The sequence below is a fragment of the Typopeltis vanoorti genome, chromosome 12, assembly GCF_054136105.1.
Source record: "Typopeltis vanoorti isolate ZY-2024b chromosome 12, IOZ_Tvanoo_1.0, whole genome shotgun sequence".
NCBI lineage: Eukaryota > Metazoa > Arthropoda > Arachnida > Uropygi > Thelyphonidae > Typopeltis > Typopeltis vanoorti.
The window spans coordinates 9692395-9705107 of record NC_143560.1 but is presented as its reverse complement, the minus strand read 5'-3'; the positions used below and the strand labels follow the sequence as shown (position 1 = coordinate 9705107).

The following is a 12713-nucleotide window of genomic DNA, read 5'->3' as shown; positions in this document are numbered from 1 at the left end:
CAGGTTAAATTTGGGATATAGTGATGGGATACAGAATACAGTTGGGGGAAATATCTTAAAGAAAGTTAAAGTGAAGTGAAAAGAACTGGAGTTATATTGGATAAGGAATACAATTGGATAAAGGAATACAATCCATCAACTAATCATTGATGTCATTGAGATATTGTTGAAAGTAGATGCTATACTAACCAGAATGTATTGTAATGGATATAGTATTTTCTAAGAAGACATAAAGGATAAAATTGAGAAAAACATTGAGGAGTGAGTGTATATTATTTTATTATTATTATTCAGGCCTCCATGGAGTCAAAAGACTCATCGTGGGAGGTCCTTCCTAAGAAACACAAAATCTATCAAGACTTATCGAGGGGAGGTCCCCTCCCCCTAAGAAACACAGAGTCTATCATATCGCTCCTTAAACTCATTGACCGTTCTCGCTCTCACCACACTCACAGATAACTTTACCCTCATCTGCCCAATGTTGTATACAGTCCCTCAGTACTTTCTCCAAGATATTAACAACTACTGATGACACACAAACTGGCGTATAATTAGACACTTCCAGTCTGTAACCGCCCTTATGCAATGGCATTATCTTACCTTCTTTCCATTCCATGGGCACCTTTCCCACAGCCAGACTTTCATTGAAAAGCCAGGTCAAAGGCACTGTCAGTTCCCTAGCACATTCTCTCAAAACTCGTAGTGAAATGCATCCAGTCCCACAGCTTTACTGACATCCAGAGTACTCAGTAATTGAAACACACTCTACTCCTGTACCTTTAAACCTCGAACCTGCCTATCCCTCTAGTATTAAAACTGACTCCTCCAGGATGAAATACTCCAATAAAGTGTTCATTGAACAATTCAACTATGTCCTCTGCATCAGTCACTCTATTCCCATTTTTATCCCACAATATCATTCTTCCACAGTCATTTCTCCTCCTACTGGTTACATAAGCTAAAAAACTCCCTACTCCCTAGGATTTTCTTTGGATCATAGGGCCAATCTCCTCTCATATTCCAGTTTTGCCTTCCTTACCATATAAGGAAGGCAAAACTGGAATATCACTCTTCTGGCCTGTGTCTTATATTCTTCATGCATCTTCTCTTCTCCTGTCTCCTTATATCTCTTCCATAGCCTCTTTTTTGCATGCAATTCCTGTTTAATATTGTTTGTCATCCACTTTACTCCAAATTGTGTCCTCTTCTTCACTCGTGGTATACAAAAGGACCTTCCAGATGAGTCTTTGACTCCATGAGGTCTTGGGGTGGTAATAATAATAATAATAATAATAATACAACTTACTATTGCTGCTAATAAATATTCTTTCACAATTTCCCATGCACTAATGATATCCTGGCCTTCCAATTCCTCCCTCCATGAAACTTCCCCAAGTTGACATCTTAGACTATTATAATCACCTACCTTATAATTCCACATATGTTCCCATCACTTTGATACTCCTGCATGTCTATTCATTTTCCAAGTCAAAACCATATGGTCACTCTCTCCAACTGGCGGAAGAGATGTCATCTCAGTTATTATCAACTCTTCTGATGCTATAACCAAATCCAAAACTCTTGAACCTCTTGTTCCCTCTATTACATGTTGCCTAAGACATTTGTCCCTCAAGAATTCTAGTAATTCCATTCCCTTATTGTTACATGCATCTTCTTCTCCCCAATTTATACTACTGTAGTTAAAATCTCCCAAAGCAATTATTCTTCTTGCACTTGCCAAACTCAACTGTCGAAACATCTCCTGGTCCCCACCCTCTGTGCTCCTATGTTTGTAGCAACACCCCACTAAATATCTTGTCTTGCCCACCTGTACCTCACACCATATGCTTTCAAAATCATTAATGTCACTGCTTTCCAAAGCCTCCACTCTTAGAGGACATAGGTCGTCAGTTATCATAAGCAGTACTCCACCACCATACTTTCCCTTCCTATCCTGCCGAAAAATACTGTGCCCAGCAACTTCTATTCCTGTTATTATATCCTCTTCTATCAACCACATCTCAGTAATCCCAATAATTTTTGGCCAGGCTGATGCTATCTGCGCCACCAATTCCTCTCCCTTATTCTGGATACTCCTGGCATTAGTGTAAAGATATAAATGCCATTATTTCTATACTCAGCATTATCCCCTCTATACTCCACTGGGCTCAGTGTTACCTGATATCATCCCTCCTCTCCTAAGTAGCCATTCCCACAAGAGGCCACCCCTGCTACTATTCTCCTTGGGACACACTGACTCGTTCAGACCTGCAATCTCTCCAGATGCCTACGTCCTTCCTCATTGAAATGCAAGCAGTCTCTTGCATACAATTCCTCTCTGTCCTCAAAAGCACTCCAAGCATCCACATATTCCAGTCCTCTCTTGTCACACATTCTAGCTATTATGTCTTTCAATATTACTGCTCTACTGCTCGTCATTATCATACCTAGGCAACACAAACACTATCTTTCCTCTCTCTGTCTTCTTCCATACAGCCTCAAGCAAAAATCTCATACCTCTCGCTGCCCGGCTTAAATTACCACTCAAGTCATTTGTTCCTACCATCACAATCATCTCATCCACCCTTTCACCTCTCTTAATTGCCATAGCCACACTTTCTATCGTTTCTCCTGGCAAACACTCCTCACGCATCCTATCTTGAACACCACGGATCATTGAGTCTCCATACATTATACCTCTTACCGTTCCCTCTCTCCTATTGTTTCCATTCTCTCCTCTTCTTTCATTCCCATATGTCTCTCTCATCCTCTCTCCTCTACTGCTCCTATACTCTCTTCTAGCATTCCCATACCTCTCTCTCATTCCCTCTCTCCTACTGTTTCCATTTTCTCCTCTTCTAGCATTCCCACACCTCTCTCATTCCGTCTCTCCTACTGTTTCCATTCTCTCCTCTTCAAACACTCCCATACCTCTCTCTCATTCCGTCTCTCCTATTGTTTCCATTCTCTCCTCTTCGAACACTCCCATACCTCTCTCTCATTTCCTCTCTTCTACTGTTTCCATTCTCTCCTCTTCTAGCATTCCCATACCCCTCTCTCCTACTGTTGACCTAGAGGATTTGAGTAGACTGTATGATTGGACAAGTGAGTGGAATTACCAGGTTAAATTTGGGATATAGTGATGGGATACAGAATACAGTTGGTGGTGATATCTTAGAGAAAGTTGAAGTGATAAAAGAACTGGAGTTATATTGGATAAGGATCTAAAATTTATTTATAATTATTATGTGTTCTCTAAAATTTAGGGAACACATTGTTATGATTGTGAGTATAGCACAACAGATTATGGCAATGATGCAGAGGAGACTGATGTGTAAATGCAAGGAGATTATGGTTCCATTATATAAAGCTTCCTTTATCAGATCACAGCTTTATATAATGTGCACAGATTTTGATCATCTGGTTTTTGGTCTCTTTCGATAAGGAATTACTGGAAAGGGTCCAGAGATGAACAATTGACAAAGCAGTTTCTGGTATTTGGAATGTTGTATATGAAGAAATATTAAGGAAATGTGATTTGCAGAATTTACTGGATAGGAGGAGAGAGGATATGATTGAGTCATATTTAGTAAGGGGTTATTAACAAATTAATGCAGAAAAAGCTTTTCAAAGAATGGTGGGGAAACAGGAGGAGGAGAAAAAGAAGAAGAGGCCATACCTGGAATCTGTATTAAAAAGGTATGAGTAGTGAGATGAGAATTAGGTTTTTTGTATGGAAAGCAGTTGGGTGATTGGAATGCATTACATGAGCATATGGTGAGCATGCAGATGGTGAATTTATTTAAGGCACAGTATGATGAGCTATGTATGTGAGAGAAGGACCATGCATAATGAGTATTTTGACTCCATTGAAGTCTGATAATAATAGTAATAAAATACCAAAAATAATAATAAGATTTTTTTTTTTTGTATATTACAACAATAAACCCAGTTTGTTTTTAAAATGTTTAAGTTCTGTAATTAAGAATCTTTACATATGTAAAATCTATGTACAAATTTTTATATAAATTATACAATGATGCTTCCCATTTAAGACAGCCTACAGAGAATGGTCTAAGAGAGAACACATAAATCAAATGCCTTGTAGAATGGTGATTGGCAGTGAGAATTGTAGGAAAGAAAAGCATTCAGGAGTAAGCTTTATGCTCATATAGATAAATGTGAATGAAAACATCATTGTATTCACTGTTGAGCTTTAGGAATAAAGGAATGGAGTTTGTGGTCTTGATCATATCAGCTGGTCAACATATCACTGATGTCATTAAGATATTGTTGACAGTAGATGATATACTAACCAGAATGTATTGTAATGGATATAGTATTTTCTGAGAAGACAGAAAGGATAAAAGTGAATGCAGGATATTAATAATATCATTGATATTATTAATGAGCTCAAATCCTCTAAGATCTCAGAATTGTATCATCTGTTTCAAGTTAAGGATAAAAGGAATGAATTGCTTTAAGTTTGTTTGGTGTGAGATTGAGATAAGCAGTACAGAAAGATTACATATGTGGTGGGGTTTTGTTATAGACCAGGAAATGAATAAGGTAATTTGATATATTCAAATGGATGGAATTGGTAAGTGACATGCAAAGGAGAATAGTAGCAATTAATCAAGAAATATGTTGAAAGTTTATTTTTCACTTGGTTAAAGTATAATAAATTTAGTTTAATCCTTTATCCAAGTGTGAGCAAACAAAGTTTGTGCCTGAAAGTATCTTCAGGACTGGGATAAGGTGGTACAACACCAGGGCACTCCTTGCAAAGGTGGAGCAAGCTACCAACACTCCTATCTCAGTATCTCCTATAATGCAAAACACATCTCCTTGCAGATATGTTTAATGTTATGAATTAAGGGAAGAGCCACAACCCAGACTAGTTTTGACCTTTATTGAGGTCTCTTCAGTGGGAGCTAGGCCCAAGTGGAGATACCAGGCAGAAGCATTAGCAGGTCATCTCTACCTATAGGAGTTGCCAAATGGTGTGCCACCCTTTTTTTAATAAATTACTCTGGATTTAGAGAAAGATGTTGAAAGTTTATTTTTCACTTGGTTAGAGTATAATAAATTTAGTTTAATCCTTTATCCAAGGGCGAGCAAACAAAGTTTGCACCTGAAAGTATCTTCAGGACTGGGATAAGGTGGTACAACACCAGGGCACTCCTTGCAAAGGTGGAGCAAGATACCAACATTTCTATCTCAGTATCTCCCATAATGCAAAACACATCTTTTCTTGCAGATATGTCTAATGTTATGCATTAAGGTAAAGGCCACAACCCAGACTAGTTTCGACCTTTATTGAGGTCTCTTCAGTGGGAGACAATTGAAAAATAAATTTTCAACATCTTTCTCTAAATCCAGAGTAATTTATTAAAAAAAGGGTGGCACACCATTTGGCAACTCCTATAGGTAGAGATGACCTGCTAATGTTTCTGCCTGGTATCTCCACTTGGGCCTGGCTCCCACTAAAGAGACGTCAATAAAGGTTGAAACTAGGCTGGGTTGTGGCCCTTCCCTTAATGCATAACATTAGACATATCCGCAAGGAGATGTGTTTTGCATTATGGGAGATACTGAGATAGGAGTATTGGTAGCTTGCTCCACCTTTGCAAGGAGTGCCCTGGTATTGTACCACCTTATCCCTGTCCTGAAGATACTTTCAGGCGCAAACTTTGTTTGCTCGCACTTGGATAAAGGATTAAATTAAATTTATTATAATCAAAAAATAAGCATTGATTTGAAGTGGGAAACAACAGGGCAACAACGTTGTGTTTAAAGCAACTCAAGGAGTTGCTTTAAACACAACACATGGTGAAGGTAACAAAATGGGCTCAAGTGTTGGATCTAGTAATAAATCTTGTAGTAATAATAGAATTTGTTAAAAAAAAAAAAAAAAATCAGCGGCAATAATGTCATGATGGAAGTTGGCAATCATGTTTATAGCATTTAGATGTGTTCGTGGTAATGTTAGTTATGGGAAGTAGTTGAGGAGATATAAATTGCAGGGTTTACATGGAGAGCAGTGAGTGATAGAATGCATTTACAGAGTATGCTGTGAATGAGTTTAAAGTTCAATGTGATATATGCTGCTGGTTGAGTAATGCCTCCCTCTGTCTTTGTCTATCACAGCGAGCCTGTTTTACTCCACAAGGATTTGCAGAGATGTGGCATAATAATAAGTGTAAATGACATGTCAGCTGGTCACTCAAATATCTAACACATACTACATTCTCTTCATCTCTGTTAAGTGGTTGTTGAGTAACGAGATATTATTTTGATTACTGCATTTTGTTTCCTTAATATATTTTTAGTCTAACAGCACTGCATCCAATGAGTGCCTTTAAATCATGATCTATTATTAGTCATGGTATTGTCTGTTTATCCAGTTGCATTCAAGAAGAGTTGCTTCATCTCATTTTTCATATTCATAAGCATTAGTACCATTCCGGAATAAGGGAGAGGAATTGGTGGCGCAGATAGCATCAGCCTGGCCAAAAATTATTGCGATCACTGAGACGTGGTTGACAGAATTGGATATAAAAACAGGAATAGAAGTCACTGGGTATAGCATTTTTCGCCAGGATAGGAGGGGAAAGCGTGGTGGTGGGGTGCTGCTTATGATAAGTGATGACCTATGTCCTCTAAGAGTGGAAAATTTGGAAGGTAGTGAGACAAATGATTTTGAGAGCGTATGGTGTGAGGTAGAGGTAGGCAAGACAGGATATTTAGTGGGGTGTTGCTACAGACCCAGGAGCACAGAGGATGGGGACCAGGAGATGTTTAGACAGCTAAGTTTGGCAAGTGCAAGAAGAATGATTGTTATGGGAGATTTTAACTTCAGTAGTATAAATTGGAGAGAGGAAGATGCATGTAACAATAGGGGAATGGAATTTCTAGAATTCTTGAGGGACAAATGTCTTAGGCAACATGTAACAGAGGGAACAAGAGGTTCAAAAATTTTGGATTTGGTTATAGCATCAGAAGAGTTGATAATAACTGAGTTGACGTCTCTCCCACCAGTTGGAGAGAGTGACCATATGGTTTTGACTTGGAAAATGAATAGACATGCAGGAGTATCAAAGAGACGGGAACTTATGTGGAATTATAAGGCAGGTGATTATAATAGTCTTAGACGTCAACTTCGGGAAGTTTCATGGAGGGAGGAATTGGAAGGCCGGGATATCACCAGTGCGTGGGAAATTGTGAAAGAATATTTGTTATCAGCAATGGTAAGTTGTATACCACGAGTGAAGAAGAGGGCGCAATTTGGAGTAAAGTGGATGACAAACAATATTAAACAGGAATTGCATGCGAAAAAGAGGCTATGGAAGAGATATAAGGAGACAGGTGAAGAGATGCATGAGGAATATAAGACACAGGCCAGAAGAGTGACTCGTGTGGTAAGGAAAGCGAAACTGGAATATGAGAGGAGATTGGCCCTAAGATCCAAAGAAAATCCTAGGGAATTTTTTAGCTATGTGGCCAGTAGGAGGAGAAATGACTGTGGAAGAATGATATTGTGGGATAAAAATGGGAATAGAGTGACTGATGCAGAGGACATAGTGGAATTGTTCAATGAACACTTTATTGGAGTATTTCATCCTAGAGGAGTCAGTTTTAATGCTAGAGGGATAGGACTGGTACGAGGTCTGGAGGTACAGGAGGAGAGTGTGTTTCAGATACTGAGTACTCTGGATGTCAGTAAAGCTGTGGGACTGGATGGTATTTCGCCACGAGTTTTGAGAGAATGTGCTAGGGAATTGACAATACCTTTAACGTGGCTTTTCAATGAAAGTCTGGCTTTGGCAAAGGTGCCCAGGGAATGGAAGGAAGGTAAGATAGTGCCATTGCATAAGGGTGGTAACAGACTGGAAGTGTCTAATTATAGGCCAGTCTGTGTGTCATCAGTAGTTGTTAAGATCTTGGAGAAAGTAGTGAGGGACCGTGTACAGCATTGGGCAGATGAGGGTAATGTTATCTGTGAGAATCAACATGGATTTGTGAAAGGACGCTCTTGTTTTAGCAATATGCTAGCCTTTTATAATAAAGTTACAAGAGCATTAGATGAGGGAAAGGCATATACTGCAATTTTCTTAGACTTGGCGAAGGCATTTGACAGGGTGCCACATGATAAGCTGATATTTAAGTTGCAGCACATGGGTCTGGATGTCAGATTGGTCAACTGGATTCAGGATTGGCTGTCTGATAGGTATCAGAGAGTTGTGTATGGTGGAGCAGTTTCCAGGAGGCAGAGGGTTACAAGTGGGGTCCCACAGGGCTCAGTACTAGGACCTATATTGTTTAACCTTTATATCAATGACATAGCCAGTGGATTGCAGGGGGATATTCAGTTGTTTGCGGATGATGCGAAGCTTGGAAGGATTATTAGTAATAGTGCAGATGTGGTAGCCCTGCAAGAGGATTTAAATAAGCTAGATAGATGGGCAAATGAATGGGGGTGTCAGTTTAATGCAGCAAAATGTAAGGTCTTGAGGTTTGGGAAACATCGATGGGATGCTGCATACTCTATGGGAGGAGTTATACTGGAGGAAGTAGGGGAGACAAGAGATCTGGGGTTGATGATTGATAGAAACCTGAAGTTTAGGGGACATATTGCAAAGGTGGTGAAGGTAACACAGAGGATTGCTGCTATTATGAGAAGGACACTGACCTGCAGAGATAAGAGGGTTATCATTCCGTTGTATAAGTCTCTGATCAGACCACACTTGGACTATTGTTCTCAGATTTGGTCCCCAGGATTTGAAGGGGATAAATTAACCGTGGAAAGGATACAAAGACGGATGACAAAGATGGTTTCAGGGCTGTACAAGGATAGTTATGAGGATCGGCTTAGAGAATGTGGACTGCAGAGTTTGGTGGATAGAAGAAGGAGAGGTGATATGATTGAGACTTTTAAACTGTTGAGAGGTGGTTACAGGGTTGACACTGGGGAGTTCTTTCGCTTGGTTGATCAGCGGGAAGGAGTGATGACAAGAGGCCATCCCTGGAAGTTACGAAAGGAAACTGTGAGCAAGAGGGTAAGGAGTGGTTTCTTTGTGTGGAGGGTGGTTGAGCCGTGGAATGCATTGCCTGATGGAGTGGTGGGAGCGAGAACGGTCAGTGGGTTTAAGGAGTGGTATGATAAACTTTGTGTTTCTCAGGGGGGGACTTCCCCTCGATGAGTCTTGACAGACTTTATGTCTTAGAAAGGACCTCCCTCGATGAGTCTTTTGACTCCTTGGAGGCCTGAATAATAATAATAATAATAATAATAATGTAGCATGGGTAACAACAGAAATCTCATTTAGAGATTGCCTTCAAAATTTTCTTTTGATTTTTTAGGATACAAGTATCATATCAAATAGCAAAATTGAGTAAAGTTACTAATCTCTAGTACTTTATTTATCATCTATTTTTGCAAATGATTGTATATGCAAATGACTGAGAAATTTCAATTTTTTATTTTTTAGTGTTCTGTTCCATGTGGAGAAGGAAAGAAATACAGGGATGTGCACTGTCCTCACTTAGACTCATGCAGTATTGATAACAAACCAGAAGAATCCACTTCCTGTTTTCTGAAACCATGTCTTGAGTGGATAGTAGGACCATGGAGTCAGGTATTTCCGTATATATACACACATACATATATGCTGAAAAAAGCATACATACCATGCATAATTAAATACAACTAATTACAGAATTATTAACAAAAAATCTGATATATGAATATGATTTATACATTGTATATGTATGTATAACTTAGAAAAATAATCTTAAGGAAGATTAGGGCTGCTATGAAAAAAAAATTAATTAAGAATACAAACATGATTTGGTATTTGGAGATGTAAGTTAATGGGAACTCATAAAGCTGAAAGCAAGTAGCTATGTAACTGATGCAGTGATAATTTATCAGAAAAAAATGTATTAATTTCATTGGCTGTCATATACCTCCCCACCACACATATACACACACACACTCTCTCTTATAACTGGTTCCTCCCTCTCTTAATTTCAGATTGACAAAGGCAGCCACTAATAGCATACAGTAATACTGAGGCTTTCACAAAGCTCTGCTTATTCTAAATAAAAAGATAACAATAAAACTTAAAATGATGAACATAAAAGAATCTAATATCTGTGTAAAATAATGACTGAATACTGATCACCATTTTTGTTGTTGTTTCTGTCATATACATTTGAAAAAATCTAATAAGTAAATGTTTATTTTCTTGGATATTACATTACTCTCTCATTGAACTGCACTTGACAACTAAAAAAAAAAAATCTCGAGAGAGGTTTAAAATCCCTCCCCGCCAATCTAGCTGATAAAATACGCATGGAAACATCCTGTATACTAAATTCAAAAAAAAAAAGCTAAGCAGCAACATAAACAAAATGGAAAAACAGGCCCTTAAATCCTTGAATAACCAGGACTTTTTAATCATTTATAATGCCACTGTCGTTTAGACTGGACAACTTACATAGAGAAAATGAACCGTTTGGTATCGGACCACAACACCTACCAAATGGTAAACTACAGCCCCCCGAAACGTATCAAAAAGAAAACAACTGAATTAATTAAATCCGTTAACACATGGCTGGAAGAAACAACAAAAAACCTAATGCCACATTATGCTCTCGTACCCAGAATTTATGGCCTGCCAAAAATACACAAAACAAACACCCCACTACGTCCGATTGTTGAAGGAATCGACAGCCCAAATTACCACTTAGCCAAAAAATTAATGGCCACACTCAAGGAATTGGTAGGTCAGTCCCCTTCCTACATAAAAAATACACAATGTTTCATAAATAAAATTAAAAACATTACACTCAATGACCAAGATTTATTAGTCAGGTTTGACATAACTTCCCTTTTCACCAATGTCCTGATCAATGATACTATCTTACAGAACCTATTTCCACACGACATCACGGTCCTCTTTGCCCACGTACTCTGCTTCAGATATTTCGTGTGGCAAAACAATTTTTACCTTCAAAAAGAGGGTACAGCCATAGGCTCACCACTTTCCTTCCTGATTGCTAACTTTTATATGGAAGACTTTGAGCAACGAGCTCTAGAGTCAGCATGCCTAAAGCCCAAAATTTGGCTCAGATACATCAACAATATTTTCATCATTTGGCCCCACAGCCGCGAAGCACTAAATACATTCCTTAGCCACCTGAACAAACAACACAAACGTATCCAATTCACCATTGAAATAGAAAAAAAAAAACTCTTCCATTCCTAGACACACTCGTCACGTCTTCCCTCAGGTTGTCTCTCCTTCTCAGTCTACCGCTAACCTACACACATACAGGCCAGTACATACACAAATATTCTTATCACCACCCAATGCAAAAACTAGGTGTCATAAGCACCCTTAAACACAGAGCTCAAACTATCTGTTCAAATGAACAGGCTCTAAACCAGGAATACAAGATCATCAACCATGCATTTATAAAAAATGGATACAGTAAAAAAACTATTCACAAGATCCTCCACAGAGATACTAGTAAAAACAAAAAAGATTTCAAGAATGCCATTGCCATTCCTTATGTTAGAGGCATTTTAGAAAAATTGACAGAACACTACACAAATACAACTTCAAAACCACCTTTAAACCCTCCAAAAAATTAAGACACCTAGTCAGTTCTTCCGAAGATCCTCTTCCACACCTAGCCCACCCAGGGGTATACAAAATACAATGCACATGTAACCTACCATACATAGGGGAAACAGGATGAACACAAACAACACATTAAATACCTCCATTTTGGAAAAACCGGCCTTTCTGACCATGCACTCCAAAACATAACATAGAATTGATTGGAAAAATACCAAGTCCCTACACCCACCAAAACCTGGTTCGAGAGGAAATTCAAAGAAGCATGTGAAATGCTCAAACATAATCCAAATCTGAACAAAAATGATGGCCTACCTATTCCAAGAATGTGGAGGACCCATCTGCAACCTTTATAGCAACCAGAACAAGCCAAAGAAAAATCCCACTACAAGAAGACTTGGTGAAGTGTTTTTTTTTTTTTTTTTAATTTATTTTTTTTTTTTTTTAACATTCCATAGCAACTTGAACTGTGCAAGTCCTGAAGAAAATCGTAGCATAACAATCAGAACTGTACAAATCCAGAAGAATCTTGGTACATGAGGACTTTAGCAGAGCTTATTGTAGTTTTTTATTTATTTTATTTATTAATTATAAATATATATATATATATATATATACCGCAAACCTACACACACAGACCAGTACATACACAAAAATTCTTATCACCACCCAATACACAATAAGGGTGTCCTCCACATTAAGGGTATCATAAGCACCCTTAATGTGGAGGACCCACTGCAACCTTTATAGCAACCAGAACAAGCCAAAGAAAAATCTCAATACAAGAAGACTTGGTGAAGTGTATTTTTTTTGTTTTATATATATATATGTATTTTAAAAAAAAAAATATATATATATATATATATATATATATATATATATATATATATATTTTTTTTTAGTTATTTATTTATTTATTTTTCAACTTTTATTTTATTTTATTTTATTTTATTATCGTTAGAGGTCAGGCTAAGAAAAAAATCAATTAACAGCATAGATTTAATTTACCAGTACAGAGTGCAAGAGCATGTAGCTTGGTTCCCTATACACATGTATCCTTCTGAT

At 38.0% G+C, this 12713-nt stretch overlaps 1 protein-coding gene across 1 annotated transcript in view; it reads left to right on the top strand.

The window, feature by feature from the left end:
- LOC150100575 (A disintegrin and metalloproteinase with thrombospondin motifs 6-like) overlaps window positions 1-12713 on the top strand; it is a 563262-nt gene that overhangs the window by 491300 nt on the left and 59249 nt on the right. Inside the window, exon 23 of the mRNA XM_090402125.1 lies at window positions 9492-9638. Coding sequence (XP_090258251.1) covers window positions 9492-9638 — 147 coding nt within the window. The remainder of the gene's footprint in view (window positions 1-9491; window positions 9639-12713) is intronic.